The sequence below is a fragment of the Heloderma suspectum genome, chromosome 4 (genome assembly GCF_057233095.1).
Source record: "Heloderma suspectum isolate Gila_16-S chromosome 4, 16-S_ref, whole genome shotgun sequence".
Lineage (NCBI taxonomy): Eukaryota > Metazoa > Chordata > Lepidosauria > Squamata > Helodermatidae > Heloderma > Heloderma suspectum.
The window spans coordinates 268,365,990-268,385,757 of NC_139461.1; the positions used below are offsets into that span (position 1 = coordinate 268,365,990).

Here is a 19,768-nt window from a genome sequence, read left to right on the forward strand (position 1 = left end):
TTTCATCATAAATATCTCCACACAAATTAAACTATTATTTATTTATTTAGTTAGTTAGTTATTTCTATACTGCCCAATAGCCGAAGCTCTCTGGGCATTTCACAAAAACTACTGCATCAGGTAAAGATAGCAGAAAGCAAAATAAACTCTCCACAGTCATATTTAAGAGTAGACCCATTGTAATCAATCGAACAAGTTAGTTATGACTTACTTAAGTTGCATTGATTTCAATGGACCTACTCTAAGTATGACTAAGAATGGGTTCGCACAACACGCTAACCCATCATGGGTGACTGCCCATGATGGGTTAGCGTGTCGTGTGAACCTGGACAGTTCTTAACCTTGATAACCAACGATCTGCAGTGGGGGTTGTTTTACCCATGATGGGTTGGCGTGTTGTCTGAACCCAGATGTGCCAACCCATTGTGGGTAAAAGGCACTGGGCAATGAGCTGCTTCGCAACAGCGGCAGAAACCCGGTATACTTGTCGAGTAGGTCTGCAATCGCCATTCGCAATCGCAGCCAAGCTGCTGCCCATGCCCTTTTCTCCTTGCCTGTGACAGCCCCTCCAACGGGGCCTAAATGGCACCTTGGAGGGGCTGTCACCCCTGGCCTTCATGGCTCCGATCATGATCATGATCACAGACAGAGCCCTTTAAAAAAAATTTTCTGGCCTTGTTTGCGCATAAAAATGGGTCAGGGATTGTTTTTTCACACTTTCCTGTGGCCAGGGAATGTGTGCAATTTTTTTTTTAAAACCCCTATATGAGCCAACGTTGCTGATCAGCTCCATAGGCTTGTAAAAGAATTTAAAAGCACCCCTTGCCAAAAGTTGGGGTGTGTGGGGGGGCGCACACACAAAATCCAACCCCCCCGCCAAGGACACTTGGGGGTAACAGAGCTGATTTTTGGCAAGGGGTGCTTTTAAATTCCTATAAAAGCCTATGGAGCTGATTGGCTCCTTAGGCTTGTATAGGATTTGTTTAAAAAAATTACACACATTCCCCAGGCATGTGCGTGAAAATTTTTCCCCAGTTCCGTTTCTGCGCACAAATGTGACCTGGAAAATAAAATTTTTAAAAACAGCCAGGAAGAGGGACTTTGTAGCAGACAAGACGGGTCTGCCACCAAGTCCCCTGGGATGCCTGGGCGGGGAGGGAGGGGGGACAAGGGGGAAAACAAGCCACGTACTGTGGGTTGTTCACCCAATTGTCTGGTGGGTGCGTTAAGCACGCCGTGTGGGTTCTTCGCAAAACTGTGAACGGCTAGGCACCCATCATGGGCTAGCGTCTCGTGTGAACGCGCCCTATCTCTTCTTCATCCAACCCATTATGCTGTCAATCAAGACTTGTTAAGCTTCTAAATATGCATGATTAGGAAAGAAATGTTTCGAAGCAGAGGTGTGAAATTTGCTAAATCTCACATTTCGTATCAGTGACATTTGACCCAATACCCAATTCTGACCACACCGCAACCTCTACTGCAGAAAAGGGCAACCAAAATGATCAAGAGGTTGCAGCATCATCCCTACAAAAATGGCTAAAGCTTTGGACCTATTTAGCTTAGAAAAAAGACAACTGGAGCAGGATAGGATATAGGTTTATAAAAGTATGTATAGTGTGGGGAGAGTAGAGTGAGCTGGATATCACACTGGGGACACATCTGTGAGAGTCAGTGAATTATATGCAACTTATGAACTAGATTAAAGTATCTGAAAAAAGTGAGAATGTATTAAACATAATAAATCTGTCTCATACAAGTGTCTGCTTGTCAGTCAGGAACATTACCTTTAAGATGCTTTGGCACTGGGAAAAATCACTGTTGGGATGACTATTCTCATACAGTTTCTGTAAGAGCAACGGAATTCCATTCCACTTTGCTTGTTTATCTCTTTCTTTTAACAACGCTTCTGTGATCTACAAGGTAAGATGACACAGACACATTTTCAGGTTTAAAATGTTCTACCTTGTCCCTAGAGTATGCATCATTATGCTTCCTGATTATTTAAGTTTGTCATTTTATTTGATTGTGTGTATCACTGTTATCTTCAGCAAAGGAGATCGTTACCTTGACATGAGCACCTCAATGACGTCATGAGCTAAACCGTGAAGGGACACCCAAGACGGGAAGGTCACAGCAGAGAGGTCAGACTAAATACGATCCCTGGGGAAGGAAACGGCAACCCACCCCAGTATTCTTGCCATGAAAACTAAATGGATCAGTACAACCAGAGATATGTCGGTATACCATCGGAAGATGGGACTCCCAGGTCGGAAGATGGTCAAAATGCTACTGGGGAGGAACAGAGGATAAGTTCAGCTAGCCCCAGATGTGATGACGCATCTAGCTCAAAGCCGAAAGGACGGCTAGCAGCCGATGGTGCTGGTGGTGAACGACGAATCCGATGTTCTAAAGATCAACACACCATGGGAACCTGGAATGTATCTATGAGCCAGGGCAAATTGGATGTGGTTATTGGGGAGATGTCAAGATTAAATATAGACATTTTGGGTGTCAGTGAACTGAAACGGGCTGGAATGGGCCATTTCACATCAAATGACCACCAGATCTACTACTGTGGACAAGAGGACCACAAAAGAAATGGAGTAGCCTTCATAATTAATAATAAATTGGCTAAAGCAGTGCTTGGATACAATCCAAAAAATGACAGGATGATCTCAATTCGAATTCAGGGTAAGCCATTTAACATTACAGTGATCCAAATATACACCCCAACCACAGATGCCGAAGAAGCAGAAGTAGATCAGTTCTATGAGGATCTGCAGCACCTACTGGATAGTACGCCAAAAAAAGATGTTATTTTCATTACAGGAGACTGGAATGCTAAGGTGGGTAGTCAAACAACACCTGGAATTACAGGCAAGCATGGTCTGGGAGAACAAAATGAAGCAGGACATAGGCTGATAGAATTTTGCCACTGTGCATAACAAACACTCTCTTCCAACAACCTAAGAGACGACTTTATACATGGACTTCACCAGACGGTCGACACCGAAATCAGACTGACTACATCCTTTGTAGCCAAAGGTGGCAGACATCTATGCAGTCGGTAAAAACAAGACCTGGAGCCGACTGTAGTTCAGATCACGAACTTCTTATTGCACAATTTAGAATCAGACTAAAGAGAATAGGGAAGACCCACAGATCAGTTAGATATGGGCTCACTAATATTCCTCATGAATATGCAGTGGAGGTGAAGAATAGATTTAAGGGACTAGATTGAGTAGATAGGGTCCCCCGGAAGAACTATGGACAGAAGTTCGCAACATTGTTCAGGAGGCGGCAACAAAAAACATCCCAAAGAAAAAGAAAACCAAGAAGGCAAAATGGCTGTCTGCTGAGACACTGGAAGCAGCCCAAGAAAGAAGGAAAGCAAAAGGCAACAGTGATAGGGGGAGATACGCCCAATTAAATGTAAAATTCCAGAGGTTAGCCAGAAGAGATAAGGAATTATTTTTAAACAAGCAATGCACAGAAGCAGAAGAAGATAATAGAATAGGAAGGACAAGAGACCTTTTCCAGAAAATTAGAAACATCGGAGGTAAATTCCAGGCAAAAATGGGTATGATCAAAAACAAAGATGGCAAGGACCTAGCAGAAGCAGAAGAGATCAAGAAAAGGTGGCAAGAATATACAGAAGATCTGTACAGGAAGGATAATAATATCGGGGATAGATTTGACGGTGTGGTCAGAGAGCTAGAGCCAGACATCCTGAAGAGTGAGGTTGAATGGGCCTTAAGAAGCACTGCTAATAACAAGGCAGCAGGAGATGATGGTATCCCAGCTGAACTGTTTAAAATCTTGAAAGATGATGCTGTCAAGGTGATGCATGCCATATGCCAGCAAATTTGGAAAACACAAGAATGGCCACCAGATTGGAAAAAATCAACTTATATCCCCATACCAAAAAAGGGAAGCACCAAAGAATGTTCAAACTATCGAACAGTGGCACTTATTTCACATGCCAGTAAGGTAATGCTCAAGATCTTGCAAGGTAGACTCCAGCAATTCATGGAACGAGAATTGCCAGATGTACAAGCTGGGTTTAGAAAAGGCAGAGGAACTAGAGATCAAATTGCCAATATCTTCTGGATAATGGAGAAAGCCAAGGAGTTTCAGAAAAACATCTATTTCTGCTTTATTGACTATTTTAAAGCCTTTGACTGTGTGGATCATAACAAATTGTGGCAAGTTCTTAGTGGTATGGGGATACCAAGTCATCTTGTCTGCCTCCTGAGGAATCTGCGTAACGACCAAGTAGCAACGGTAAGAACAGACCACGGAACAACGGACTGGTTTAAGATTGGGAAAGGAATATGGCAGGGTTGTATACTCTCACCCTACCTATTCAACCTGTACGCAGAACACATCATACGACGTGCTGCGCTTGATGAATCCAAGGCTGGAGTTAAAATTGCTGGAAGAAACATTAACAATCTCAGATATGCAGACGATACCACTTTGATGGCTGAAAGCGAGGAGGAGCTGAGGAACCTCATGACGAAGGTGAAAGAAGAAAGTGCAAAAGCTGGGTTGCAGTTAAACCTCAAAAAAACCAAGATTATGGCAACCAGCTTGATTGATAACTGGCAAATAGAGGGAGAAAACGTGGAGGCAGTGACAGACTTTGTCTTTCTAGGTGCAAAGATTACTGCAGATGCTGACTGCAGCCAGGAAATCAGAAGACGTTTACTTCTTGAGAGGACAGCAATGACAAATCTTGATAAAATAGTGAAGAGCAGAGACATCACACTGACAACAAAGGTCTGCATAGTTAAAGCAATGGTATTCCCCGTAGTAACCTATGGCTGTGAGAGCTGGACCATAAGGAAGGCTGAGCGAAGGAAGATAGATGCTTTTGAACTGTGGTGTTGGAGGAAAATTCTGAGAGGGCCTTGGACTGCACGAAGATCAAGCCAGTCCATACTCCAGGAAATAAAGCCAGACTGCTCACTTGAGGGAAGGATATTAAAGGCAAAACTGAAGTACTTTGGCCACATCATGAGAAGACAGGATACCCTGGAGAAGATGCTGATGCTAGGGAAAGTGGAAGGCAAAAGGAAGAGGGGCTGACCAAGGGCAAGATGGATGGATGATATTCTGGAGGTGACGGACTCGACCTTGGGGGAGCTGGGGGTGGCGACGGCCGTCAGGAAGCTCTGGCGTGGGCTGGTCCATGAAGTCACGAAGAGTCGGAAGCGACTGACTGAATAAACAACAACATCACTGTTATACTAAATGTGGGAAACAAATTGATCCTTCAGTTTTTAACCTAAATTTACTATAAAGACCCATTAGGCAAGAAATACACAACCTGACATGCTACATCTATTTTGTATTACTATAATTTTCAGAAATCATGCATGAACATTAGGGTGAATCAAAATCTTAGTGCAGTATCCAACAGGGCTGCTCCACATTCGCTGGTTCTGTTGTACTGCACAACAGGGCTTCTGTGCTTCTAAAAATAATCATGGAAATGCTTGTTTCCGGATCAGGACACATCAGCAAAGATCCCTCCTGTGAGCTCCACTGGCTTGCCCCATTACGGAAAGTAGCATTTGCGTTCATTTTGGGTTATTTTTAGAAGCATGAAAGCCCCATTGTGCAAGCAGTTGCTCTGCGAGCACATGAGCACAACAGGATACTACCCAATGATTTTTTTAAACAATCTATTTTTTAAACTTTAAATCAGATTTTTGATTTTTTAAAATACAGACATTGGCTTGGATCCAGACTTTGCTCCTGGTGGCTCCTGAGCTGAGTTCCACTTGGAGGACACTCCCACTGGTGGAAGAGTGTGTGTGGTGTGTGTGTGTGTGTGGGGGGGGAGGAAGCTTTTAATGATTTCCCCCTTACCCTTGCACTCTCTGAAAATCTGAAACAGAGAGTCAGGGTACCCTCCAGAATAGAGTGGGAGGAGATGCTGGGGGTTGCAGGGGGAGGAGGGGAATAGGCAAAAGGCAACCCTCTTTCCCTTCATGAAATCCCCTTCATGGATCACTGCCTTGTTGTGGCGAAGGGGCTTGCGTAACTCAGTGAAGCCATAAGCTATGCCGTGCAGGGGCACCCAAGACGGACAGGTCATGGCAGAGAGTTCTGACAAAATGTGGTCCACTGGAGAAGGAAATGGCAACCCACTCCAGTATTCTTGCCAAGAAAACCCCATGGAACGTATCACAAGGCTAAAAGAGATGACGCCGGAAGATGAGACCCTCAGGTCGGAAGGTGTCCAATATGCTACTGGGGAAGAGCAGAGGGTATTTCCAAGTAGCGCCAGAAAGAGTGAAGCGGCTGGGCCAAACCCGAAAGGACACTCAGCTGTGGATGTGTCTGGTGGTGAAAAGAAAATCCGATGCTGTAAAGAACAATATTGGTTAGGAACCTGGAATGTCAGATCAATGAATCAAGGTAAGCTGGAGGTGGTCAAACATGAGATGGCAAGATTGAACATCGACATCTTGGGAATCAGCGAACTCAAATGGACAGGCATGGGTGAATTTAATTCAGGTGACCATCATATCTACTATTGTGGGCAAGAATCCCTTAGAAGAAATGGAGTCGCACTCATAGTCAACAAAAGGGTGGGAAAAGCAGTACTGGGGTACAATCTTAAAAATGATAGAATGATCTCAGTACGAATCCAAGGCAAACCATTCAACATCACAGTAATTCAAGTCTATGCCCCAACCACTGAGGCCAAAGAAGCTGAGGTTGATCGGTTCTATGAAGACCTACAACACCTTCTAGAACTAACACCAAAAAAAGATGTCCTCTTCATCATAGGGGATTGGAATGCTAAAGTAGGAAGTCAAGAAATCACCGGGATAACAGGCAGGCATGGCCTTGGTGTACAAAATGAAGCAGGAGAAAAGCTAATAGAGTTTTGCCAAGAGAACACGCTGATCATAGCAAACACTCTTTTCCAACAGCACAAGAGGCGACTCTACACATGGACGTCACCAGATGGTCAATATCGAAATCAGACTGATTATGTCCTTTGCAGCCAAAGATGGAGAAGCTCCATACAGTCAGTAAAAACAAGACCTGGAGCTGACTGTGGCTCAGATCATGAGCTGCTTCTTGCAAAATTTCGGCTTAAATTGAAGAACGTAGGGAAAACCACTAAACCATTCAGGTATGACCTAAATCATATCCCTGATGAATATACAGTGGAGGTGAGGAATAGATTTCAGGGATTAGACCTGATAGACAGAGTGCCTGAGGAACTATGGACGGAGGTCCGTAACATTGTTCAGGAGGCAGCAACGAAATCCATCCCAAAGAAAAAGAAATGCAAGAAAGCAAAGTGGCTGTCTGATGAGGCTTTACAAGTAGCTCACGAAAGAAGGGAAGCGAAAAGCAAGGGAGAAAGGGGAAGATATACCCAACTGAATGCAGAGTTCCAGAGAATAGCAAGGAGAGACAAGAAGGCCTTCTTAAATGAACAGTGCAAAGAAATTGAGGAAAACAACAGAATGGGAAAGACGAGAGATCTCTTCAAGAAAATTGGAGATCTCAAGGGAACGTTTTGTGCAAAGACGGGCATGATAAAGGACAAAGAAGGCAGGGACCTAACAGAAGCAGATGAGATTAAGAAGAGGTGGCAAGAATACACAGAAGAACTATACAGGAAAGATCTGAATGTCCCTGATAGCCATGATAGTGCGGTCACTGAACTTGAGCCGGACATCCTCGAGAGTGAAGTCAAGTGGGCCTTAGGAAGCATTAGTAACAACAAAGCTAGCGGAGATGACAATATTCCAGCCGAGCTATTTAAAATCCTAAAAGATGATGCTGTTAAAGTGCTGCATTCAATATGCCAACAAATCTGGAACACTCAACAGTGGCCACAAGACTGGAAAAGGTCAGTTTACATTCCAATTGCAAAGAAGGGCAACGCCAAAGAGTGTTCAAACTACCGCACCATTGCGCTCATTTCACATGCCAGCAAGGTGATGCTCAAAATCCTACAAGCTAGGCTTCAGCAGTATGCGAACCGAGAACTACCGGAAGTACAAGCGGGGTTTAGAAGAGGCAGAGGAACTAGAGATCAAATCGCCAACATTCGCTGCATCATGGAGAAAGCAAGAGAATTCCAGAAAAACGTCTATTTCTGCTTCATTGACTACGCTAAAGCCTTTGATTGTGTGGATCACAACAAACTGTGGCAAATTCTTAAAGTGATGGGAGTACCAGACCACCTTACCTGTCTCCTGAGAAACCTGTACGAGGGTCAAGAAGCAACAGTAAGAACCAGACATGGAACAACCGATTGGTTCAAAATTGGGAAAGGAGTACGACAAGGCTAAATATTGTCACCCTGCTTATTTAACTTATATGCAGAGTACATCATATGAAATGCCGGGTTGGATGAATCAGAGGTCGGAATTAAGATTGCTGGGAGAATTATCAACAACCTCCGATATGCAGACGATACCACCCTAATGGTAGAAAGTGAAGAGGATCTCAAGAGCCTCTTGTTGAGGGTGAAAGAGGAGAGTGCAAAAGCTGGTTTGAAACTCAACATTAAAAAAACTAAGATCATGGCAGCTGGCCCCATCACTTCCTGGCATATAGAAGGGGAAGAAATGGAAGCAGTGACAGATTTTACTTTCTTGGGCTCCAAGATCACCACAGACGGTGACTGTAGCCATGAAATTAAAAGACGCTTGCTCCTTGGGAGGAAAGCTATGGCCAACCTAGACAGCATAGTAAGAAGCAGAGACATCACCTTGCCGACAAAGGTCCGTCTAATCAAAGCTATGGTTTTCCTAGTAGTAATGTATGGCTGTGAGAGCTGGACTATAAGGAAGGCTGAGCGCCGAAGAATTGATGCTTTCGAACTGTGGTGCTGGAGAAGACTCTTACGAGTCCCCTGGACTGCAAGGAGGTCCAATCAGTCCATCCTAAAGGAAATCAACCCTGAGTGCTTATTGGAAGGACAGATAATGAAGCTGAAGCTCCAATATTTTGGCCACCTAATGCGAAGAGAAAACTCCCTGGAAAAGACCCTGATGCTGGGAAAGACTGAAGGCAAAAGGAGAAGGGGACGGCAGAGGATGAGATGGCTAGATAGCATCACGGATGCAATGAATATGAACTTGAGCACGCTCCGGGAGAGAGCGCAGGACAGGAAGGCCTGGCGTGCTATGGTCCATGGGGTCACGAAGAGTCGGACACGACTGAACGACTGAACAACAACAACAACCCTCTTTCACCAGCAGGATCCCTCTGGTGGCTTACAAAAATGGAGTCCTTCTTTTTGCAGAAGGCATAATTCAGATCCAGTCCCCTAAGTTTCTCTTAAATAATAATTTGGTTAATATTAAATATTCTGAATACAATTATGTTTAGCCCTACAATTAATTTCTAAACTGAATCAATCTCTTCTACCAGATACATGGTATTAAAGGATGCTTTTTTACCTACATGAAGAACCAATCTGATCATCTCTCAAATATGTGTATGTACACTCTACCTACCAAACATAGGCATTTCAATTTCCCCCCCAGAGAATAAACTGCTCTAGCTTGCCCAGTAACTATTAGACCTTTCTTCAATTGGTCATGGACATTTTGTGTGCTACTTTGTTTTTATGAGGGTGGTACTGGGACAAGACAGAGTGAAGCAGAAAGGAGCAACACTGTGAAGAAGAAAAGACAAAATTATTCAGTGTGCAGGTTCCTATATTCCCTTGCTTAACCTCACAAACAATCCTGGCTACTGGTCATAAGAAAGATCCCATATGGGAATATTTTAAAGATATTCCCATAATAGATGAAAAAAGAAAGTGTGAACAATGTATACAGAGCGACAAAGATCCAAGGCTTGGTTATTAAGTAAGGCCTAGTAAGAGCCTTACAACTCTAGTTGTAAAAAACTATGTTTTGATGTTTAGGAAATATATGAAGTAATAACAGTGACAAACAATTTCAATAGGGCTTTTTCTTGATAATTGAATCAATGATTTAAATTGCCTTGATCTAAATCAGGGTTAGGGAAACTGTGGCCCTCCAGATGTTGTCTGACTTCAATTCCTATCACCCCAGCCACCATGGCCAATGGTCAGGGATGATGGGAGCTGGACTTCAACAACATATCAAGAGCCACAGGTTTTCATTCATTTTAATGAAAGTGGCATGCAAGTCTCATCTCTTAAAATTATTCATTTAACATAATTTTAAAACTCATAATCTGTGTAGCATTATTTGGTTCGGGACCAGTTACTAAACATTCAAATATATGCTGTTAAACCGTAAGGCCTTTAAGGGTGCAGTCCTATGCATGTTTAGACAAAAAGAAGTTCTATAACTCCCAACATTCCCCAGCCAACCATGCTGGCTGGGAAATGTTGGGAGTTGTAGGACTTTTTTTCTGTCTAAACATGCATAGGATTGCACCCTAAAAATCTAAAAAGCTGAGGTTCGCAGAACCCTAGTAAGAGCCTTCAAAACATACAAGTATGTCTTTGGGATTAACAACATACTTTATGGAAACATGGAAAATGTTCCGTATTATATTTTCTGGCAAATGAAAGCAACATAACTTTATTCCTGAGGAGAAAACAGCCCAACAATTTTCACCTAGAGATACACTGTGCCACTGATACATACTGCAATTGTCATATACTCAATGAAATCAATTTTTTATATTCAGGGTATTCTGCTTCATTGTTCTTTGCCTAAAAAGCTTGTGTATTTTTACTACCCACGTTGGTCCAATAGCACAGTGATCTTCTCTATTTTTTAAGCAGGAGCCACTTTGACTCCAGGCACCACCACTGAGGCCACTTGGGGGGCTTCCCTGAGCTGTGGAAAGTGCTCCTCTCCTCACCACAGTCAAGTGGAGATGCTGTGCACCAGCCTTTGCTGGATGACATTTCTCTCCTCCCCATACCCCTCCACATGGTTCAAGCAAGGCCTAACCAGTCTGTCACCAGGTAATCAGGCAGGCAAATTCCAATAGGCTCACTTGAACCTTGGATTAGGATGAATCTTTTTCTCATCAGTGAGAGACTGCTCTGCTCTATTCAGTATTGCAAAATGTCCCACTGCAGGTCCACACTGTGTGCTCTCTCCCAACTGTGCATTCAGTCTCCCCTCCAGTGCCTGTGCAGTGCATGACTGCAGCTGGACAATTACGTTGCCCTCTGCTTCTTTGGTTCATCCCCCACCACAGCTAATTAGCTTACACCTGCATACTCCTCTTCTCCCCCCCCCCCAGTCACTTTGCGGCTGAGTAGCAGGCCTTCTGACTCTGTACCCCTGAAGCCACCCGGTAGCCCACCAGCTGGCCTACCACTAAAGCAAACAACGCAAAGCTTGAGAGCCCCTGATGAGAGTGAGCTGCTACAGCAAAAAGAGAGAGAGACCAGTGGTGAGCTGAACTGAGGTGACTGGGAGCTGCCAGTAGCCCTTGGGCCTTGCAGTGAAGAACACTGCAATAGAAGGTACCACTTTAACCTGCACTGTTTTTCAATAAGAGTTATCCAAATACAGACTGGGCAATACTGAAGTTCTACTGAACCCAATTATTTCCTCGATATTTTCTGAAGAACACACTTTTCTGCCTGTTCAGCTTACTTTTAAAAAGAATGGGTTGGATCTAGATGGGCCATCCCATGAATGGAAGGGCTTCTTCAGTTCATGGAAGGCATCTGGATCTGGCAGAGGTGGTAGGGAGATTATCTTTGCCAATTCCCCCCCCTCCTTTTTCAAGAGGCACAGAACACAACAGGGAATAGGTGGAATCATGAAGATCACCTTTCAATCCCTGTCCTTCAGCGTGAGCAGAACTCTGCTAAACACTACTCTGGAACCAGCCCAATTACTTCACTGATCTTGATGAAAATAACTGACAAATAGAATGGTATGGGTCTGGTCGAAACTAAATTAGTTCCCATTGAAATCAGTAGGAGTTAAGTTAGTAATGACTAACTTTTCACATTGGTTTCAAAAAGACCTATGTGTGACTAACCTGGATCAAAGCCAATAGATATTAAGTCATTAACGGCAGTGGAATCAGGAGAGAAGTTACAATGATTCCTTAAAATCTCTATTTTATGACTTTTAGGCAAATGTTCCAAATAACAGAACATACAGAGGTGGGAAGATTACAATGCTAAGTCAATGGTAAAGGGTACACATTTTAAAGGAAGTTTCAGCATATTTGAAGATTCATCTACAAAAATGATCACTTATGATTGTTAGTACTGCTGTAGGGACACAACAGAAATCATTCTTATGTTTAATCTTTTCTGCACTTCTCTTCCAGAATGTAGTAATGACCCTTACTGTCAAACCAGACATTATGGAACTCCTAGGTAGTGGCATCTTTTCTTTTAGAAAAAAAAGCAGCCACAAGCCCTGACCTAGACTGGTAAAGGAGGGGAGGGGGCTGAACTCTTCCTATGTGCTCTTTTCCTGCTGAAAAGAACCGCTGAAACTTAATTTCCTCCAAATGAAAAAAGTTATGTGCACAAAGGGCTGTGCCTGTGCATCCTGGATTCCAACCTGGACAAACTGTAGCACAAGGGGCAGCGTTTAGTGGGACAACAGCACAGAGGAAGGGTTAAACTCCTCTCCACTCATGGTACTGATCCAAACCAGCGGGCCCAATGATGGTTATCACAGAGCACAATTCATGTTGTTATAGAAGATTTACTACTATGTAATAGTTTGGTTTAGAAACAATTGCCAAACTAGTCCCAGACAATGATGCCTTATCCATTTTCTGTTCAACTGTACATAGTTAAGTGAAACTTTCCAACCAAGGATAGATTAACTACAGCTACATCCAGAGCAGAAATATACAAGATAATGCATTTTTAAATAGACTGTTCACACTTTTGCATCAAGCACAACTAGCAAGAGGCAAAAGGAAATAGGTGACACTCAGGGGTAGCAAAACCGGCCCAATGACAAGCACTGTGTATGTATTAGTTCAAACAAATATTTTAGGAAGTTTTTAGGGCTTCTTTCCTTCTTGTTAATGTCTACATATAGCAAATATGCTTGAGCTGGTGCTAACAATGCTTCTACAAGAATGGAGAGCTTTTTATAGTAGGCAAAATGCGAAAATGCTGTTGTCATTCATGTGAAAATCTGAATACAAAGAGGGTTCTGTATGCTGAGACAGGCTATACCATGTGACCTTAATTACAACAGCTCTTCAGTACCAAGCAGATTGTAATAGTTTGCAGAAGAGGGCCACTGATGTTTATTTAGACATTCTGATACTCATAACAGGACAAATATGTTTTTACTCTACTGAAAATTGTTGCTTTTGTTAGTATGTCTTTATGTATGTTCATTGCTAGTACTAGACTACTTTCTTCTTTACTTATCATAAACAGTTACAGTTGTGAGTGCCAACTGTTGTCAGTTCTTGCCCAAGCAGATTGCTGTACACTGACATATATAAAACAGAACCAACAATTTACTTGGTATCCTGAGTCACCATAAATGGCAATAGCCACATTTTCCACATGTAATTCTCTTCTAAGAGAATTAAGGCAGCTTACAAGTCACACCTCCACTACAGCCCAGCAAATGTGAATTCGACTTAAAAAGAGCAAAGACAGATCTTAACCACATGCCTTCAACTCTAAAACACATAAGGCAATTCTTAACATAAGGCAATTCATGTCACACTCATATTCAAGAGTATCATAATACACAGTTATCACTGCTTTACAATGCTAGATCACCTCCCCATGTCAAAGGAACATACTCTTAAACCCCAAGTATATATGCATCATGTATTAAGAGGCATAGTTTAGAAGACATTACGTCAATATTTCCAGGCTAGTGGTAGAAAAAGAATAATCTGCAGAAGCTACTGTTGACAAACCTTTTTGTTTAAGGGTTTTAAGGTGTCAGGACAGGTGGAAAGCTACCATTAGTGGGCATACCAAGGGTGAGGAGGAGCTGGCTAATTTCTGCCCCATTACTGTCAATGGGGGGTGGGAGAGAATTGTAAATCCACAGATCTACCAGACCCACTACATTGAAACAAGTAACAAAACTGCTCACCCCCCCCCCCCCCGCACCTTCTGCCCTGGCTGCGACAAGCCGGTAGGGTTTGGGATGTGGTAGGAGATCCACTGCACCTCCTCAGCCCCACTTTGGATTGCTCTGCCCACCATGTTTTATACTTTGACAAAAGACTGAAATAAACTTTAGTACTGAATTACTGAGCTTCAGCTATCGGGTGATATAGAAATGCAATAAATAAACAAATAAAATAAATTTGCAAACCAGCTCTAAAAAAAATTTGCAGGAACATTTCCCACAGTTTTGAAAACTGACTATTTTTAATGCCACCCAGATAATCATTAAGGACTCTCTGCTTTCCCATCCCACTGTCCTTTGGAATTACAAATAGCTCTAGCAAGCCAAAAGTCAATCACTCAGATATTTGTAAGGAGCCATGGAGTATTCTGTCAAATACATTAATACTCTACACCTTCCTTATATGACACCAGCAATTTAAAACTAATCTCACATGTGACAATTAGCATAAGAAGTGCAAAAAGGAAGGCAACGTTACCAGCTGGAGTTATCCCTGAGAGAATATGGGTAATATGTAACACCTGAGTAGCTTAGGGAGCAATCCTATGCCGCTATACAGAGGCTAGATGGCCATAGGATATGCTGTTTTCTGGGAAGTGACCTTGGAGCCCGCGCTCCGAGGTCAGTTCCCAGAAAACTGACCTTCCCTCACATCCACGCTGCCTTGGAAACAGTGCAGAGAAGCCCCATCCTCCGCGCTCGGAAGAGGAGCATGGAATGGCTGAAAAGGGGCGGGGCTGGGGGGCATTCCAGGGCAGGGAGAGTGGATCTGCCTGTACAACACATCCTATGTGTCGTATAGCAGCCTCCTCTCTCGCCAGGGCTCCCCTGCGGCTAGACAGCTGAAAACGGCTGTCTAGCAGAAAAAGGAGGGCAGGAGAGGGACGTAGGAAATTATCCTCCCCGTGCTTCTTTTGCCTTGCTTTGGATAGGTGGTCGCCTCCGAATTCAGAGGCAGCCGCCTATCTAGATAGGATTGTGCCCTTAGTTGTTTATAGTCAAACTTTCGAACAGGAGATGTCTTTGTGCAGTGAGATTAGAATTTTTCAACTATATTAACTCTCTAATACAGGGGTCTCCCAACTTTTTTGGGCATGTGGGCACATTTGGCATTTCGAAAAAGTACCCTGGACACCACCACAAATTAACTGCTGTAGGGGGGTGGAAGGCCAATCACAAAAACACTGGGAGCACATCTCACAGCACCTGTGTTTGTGTGTGTGCATGAATGTGCACTGTGTGTGCACTATTCATCTGGCTTCGCTGTCTTTGTGGCTTTTCTCTCCTCTCTTTAGCTCTTTCCTTCCATCCTTTCCTTTCCCTATTAAAGTGAACGGAGCAATTTGTTCATTGCTTTTAATAGGGAGAGAAAAAGCACCCTGCCAAAAACTAGCTGGAGGGGGGCCAATATCACCCCCTGCCAAGGACACTGCTTCTCCAAGGGTCCTTGGTCAGAGTGTTTGCACCCCCAGGCAATTTTTGGCAGGTTCCCCCCCTCCCCTGTGCAAGTGAACAGAGGAATTGCTCCATTCATTTGTAGAGAGGAGAAATAGCTTGACTGGTGACTCAGCCAAGCCTGCTGAGTACTGTGGTGCCCATAGGCACCATGTTGGAGACCCCTTCTCTAATACATCTCTCTACTAGAAACCAGTGGGGGAACATCTCAAGTTCTCAAGCCAACCTTCCGTAAAGTGGCCATTCTTGAAAAAAGGAATTTGAAAGACAGATGCTAAAGTGCAACTGCTGAATTGCGATTCATCAAGAGATTCAACTCTATTTCCTACGGTTTCAAAGATGACAAGTGTTTTTTATATCACACTAAATATGTGAATCGGCTAACCGTTTCAATGATGTCTGTTATCACCCAACAATGTTCTGTGAATGGCAACTGTTAATATTGTACTTTCTGCATTTCAATTCACTCTACCAACAGTTTACATCTCTCCCCGACCCCCCACTCCCAAGCATATGTATATAAATCTGCTAATTTGAAGTTAACACTTCATGAATCTGATGAAGTGGACAAAGTCCATGAATGCTTATGCCATAATAAACTTGTCAGTTTTTAAGGTGCCATAAGACTCTTTGTTGTTTTTGCTCCCCCCCGGAAATGTCTACTAGATATTAATTTATATTTTCTACCTATGAATCCATTTTCTAAGCAGAGTTTCTTGTAAAGAAACCCAAGTGGGCAGCGTATGCATACAAACGTTATTACACTCTAGATAGGATTGAACTGCTGATTTTGAGATTTAGGGAACAATCCTATGGAGATAGTTGTCAGCCTCCAAACTTGAATTTCACCTGTCTAGCCGGGGAGGGGAGGGAAGAAGGGGGCTGCATGGCACATAGGAAGCTGCACAACATGACTTCCACAGTCTCCTCCCCTCCCCAATCCTATGTCCAGGGGACACAGGGTTGCTCCCTTAAGGACTCTTCACATATTAAGATTTTTCTTCAGAAATGTATCTTCTACTAGAGGAAAAAGAAGAGCATTTGTCATGTCACATGTGATCAATTCAATTGTATCTTTTGCTTTACCTGAGTTGGAAAACTTGGCTTTTCATAGCTACACACCATTTATTTATTTATTTATATTTCTATACTGCCCAATAGCCAAAGCTATTTTGGCTGTTCACAGCAATTATGGACACTTGAACCAGAACAGATGTTCTAAAATGCTTTTTATCTCAAGGTATGCATTTCATGAACAATAGTGGTGGTGTCTATTAAAAAAATTAATTGTGCATGGGAACAGAATCAGTAATTGAAGTTCTTTTGTCTTTCCCAATCTTGCAACAAAGTAATAGCAAGAACCTTTTGCTTCTACACAGGAAGTAACTATGTGCAGCTCCTTACTGGCTCTAGTACAGGAATACTACAGCAGGGCTAACCTGTAATATTCCTTTTTGCAGCTCACAGAGACATGATAAAATCCTGAAAAAAATCAGCATTCACATTTAACAAAACATTTAGCTCTACTATTTGCAGAGAAGTATCTGAATATCCATTTGGAAAATGTATTGATAGATGCTTCCATACCAAATTAGCTGGCAGTAATTGTGCCAAAAGGAAAACAAGAATACTGATGCAGAGGAAAACACACGGAGGAAAGAACGTATCCCCCCCAAATCAAAACCCATTCAAGAAACCTAACTAGGAGTTTAAGAGGAGCAATGTCACCCTTTCACTCCACCTTCTATTAAGAACTAAGACTAGTCATCAAACCAGAAGTCCTCTAGAAGTTAGCATATTTAATTCATTGAATGGTAACAAAAGAACTGAACAAGAGTTAAACTACCCTGGTCAGATTTTCGAGTTAAAAATGGAAAGCTTTTAGACAGTTGAATTTGAATCTTGCCTCAATCTAAGTTATATACCAGCATAACTTTTTTTTAACATGAGAAACTGCTCCCTGTTAATACCAGTATCATCAGTGAAGATGATAATATTTATGTTGGACATTTTGATCACAATCCAACACAGACTTAAAGTACCTTTAACCTACTGAAAACCAGGCTTCAGCATGCTCAACTCTGTGATGGATTGCCACCTTAAAGTATTTACCATGCATTTTAAAGTACCACACACGGCAATGCCATTACATAATTATTTAAAGTACTTCACATACATTATCTCTCTGTGATAGAAACTACACTAGTTCCTTACGATCTACCAACTAATGGGTACAGAGTATAATTCCACCCAGGCTGTGTCATACTCATCTCCAGTCATGGGCTATATATGACCTGGTGTGTGTGCTTGTGTGTGTACGTGTGCACGCGTCAGAGACACACACACACACAGTTATCACACTTCCAACCAAGTACGTCCGACCTGAGCGCTCCTAGGAAAGTGCCAGACTTTACTACTGCTCAGCTAAGAAGGTGCAAAACGAGCTGTTGCCCGCTTGAAGAAAAGCTGCCAAAGTCACAGATCGAGAAGAAAGCAGGCCCTAGCGGCAACTCCGGGCTTCCCTGGGAGCCGAGAAAGGAGGAAGATGAGAGGCATAATGCCACTTTTGGGGGGTGGGTGGTAAAGGGAGAAAGAAACAGCCCTAGCTGCTATTAATCGGTCTTTACCGCAGCACCCCTCCGCAGCTGTGGGGGCTCGGCGGAAGGCGCGTGTGAGAGCGGGACTCGCCCAGCTTTCCACTCTGCTAGCCAAGGGCCATGTTTCAATAAAGAGCGCCAGCAAGTGCCGGCGCGTCCGCAGAAGAGCGGCCACCTCACCCCCAGCGCCTGGAGAGGGACGGCGCTCGGGCTCCGCAGCCCCTTCCCCGCCCCCTCAGTCCTTCTCCCTACCGCGGAAAGCAGCCCAGCCTCGCGAGGGCCTAGCCCGGCGCGGCGCAACCTCTCTGAGGCACGAGGAGGAGAGAGGGGCGATCTCGAACTCTCTCACTCCAGCCTCGGCTCGGCCTTGCCCGGCCGCCCCACACAGCCCGCCCCCGCTCGCGATACCTGAGGCCCCCGCGTCAGGCCCCGGCCGCTGAGCTGCGCTTGCCGCAGCTGAGTCAGGATGTTGGCCGGCCCTCTGCGAGCTCCGCGCCGCACTGGCCCGCCGGGAACAGGGCCCGCCGCCGCTGCTAGCGGCGGCAGCGCCGTTCCTGCTCCTCCTGTCGTCGTCGTCGTCGCTGCCGCCGCCATGGCCGCTCCTGCCCCTGGCCAGACACAAACAGGAAGCGCCCCTCCTCTCAGCGCTTTGTACGGAACGCCTCCCGGGCTGTGCCACAGCGCCACCTGCAGGCCCATCCGCGCCCGCCGCAGTCAGCGTCCTCCGCAGGGATGAGAGGGAACGCGCGCCGCCTTCAGCAGGGGATGACGGGAAAAGTAGTCTTTGGCCGTGGGCAGCTGCGTGCCTACTGAGAGAAGGGAGCCCAAAAGAAAGAAGCGTTGAGCAGGGGCAGCGAGACGGAGCTGCCATCTCCTCCTCCATCCAAGCCAGGACTTCCGGTATTTTGGGATCTGTGTCGTAGGCACGAGCGCACGTGGGAGTCTTTCTGAACCCACCTCGGGATTCCCAAGCCGCCTGTTATTTAGACAGAATTCCAGACTTTCAAGACACCTTTCAAGAAACGCCCAAAGCCATGAAATTGATAGGACGACCATCATCATAATCTCTTTCTACCATCTATATAGCATTTTAGAATATTTGAAGCGCTTCGCATCCATTATCCAAGGAACGTTCACAATGACCTTGTGGAGCAGGGGTGGGGAACCAAGGGCCAAGTCAATAGCGGAGAAGCTCTCTGGGCCTGCAGTCCAGTGGTGGGCAGGGCCAAAAGGCAAAAAGGGTGGGCCAAATGCAACAATGCTAGCCTATTTTAGTTTAAAGCTCTTGCTGCCTGCCAGTAACTAAGCCTTAGGAGAGGCATTTCAACCTTTTAGAATGGAGGAAAAACGGCACAAAAGTTGAGAAACCACCAACCAGTGGTTGGGTGAAATTGGGTGGAGCCAGGGAAAGGGGCCAGATTGGGATCTCAGGAGAGCTGAATTTGGCCTGTGGGCCTGAAGTTCAACACCTCTACTGTAAAGTAGGTCCAAATTATTATCCCATGTCGCTCTTGGGGTGCTGAGGTGGAGATGAGTGAGTGGCTTGCCTAAGACCGAGATAATGGCACTATTTAAGTTCATGGTGGCGGAGGCAATTTTTTTTTGCCTTCTCCACCATTA

General features: G+C 44.3%; 1 protein-coding gene across 2 annotated transcripts in view; it reads right to left on the bottom strand.

The window, feature by feature from the left end:
• Positions 1-18,758, bottom strand: part of TRPC4AP (transient receptor potential cation channel subfamily C member 4 associated protein) — a 52,282-nt gene extending 33,524 nt beyond the window's left edge. For both annotated transcript variants that reach the window (XM_084853811.1, XM_084853810.1), the window contains exons 1-2: positions 18,557-18,758; positions 1,788-1,916 (exon numbers count right to left, since the gene is read on the bottom strand). In XM_084853811.1, coding sequence (XP_084709937.1) covers positions 1,788-1,916; positions 18,557-18,742 — 315 coding nt within the window. In that variant the 5' untranslated portion in view covers positions 18,743-18,758. The remainder of the gene's footprint in view (positions 1-1,787; positions 1,917-18,556) is intronic.
• Between the last annotated feature and the right edge of the window lie 1,010 nt (positions 18,759-19,768).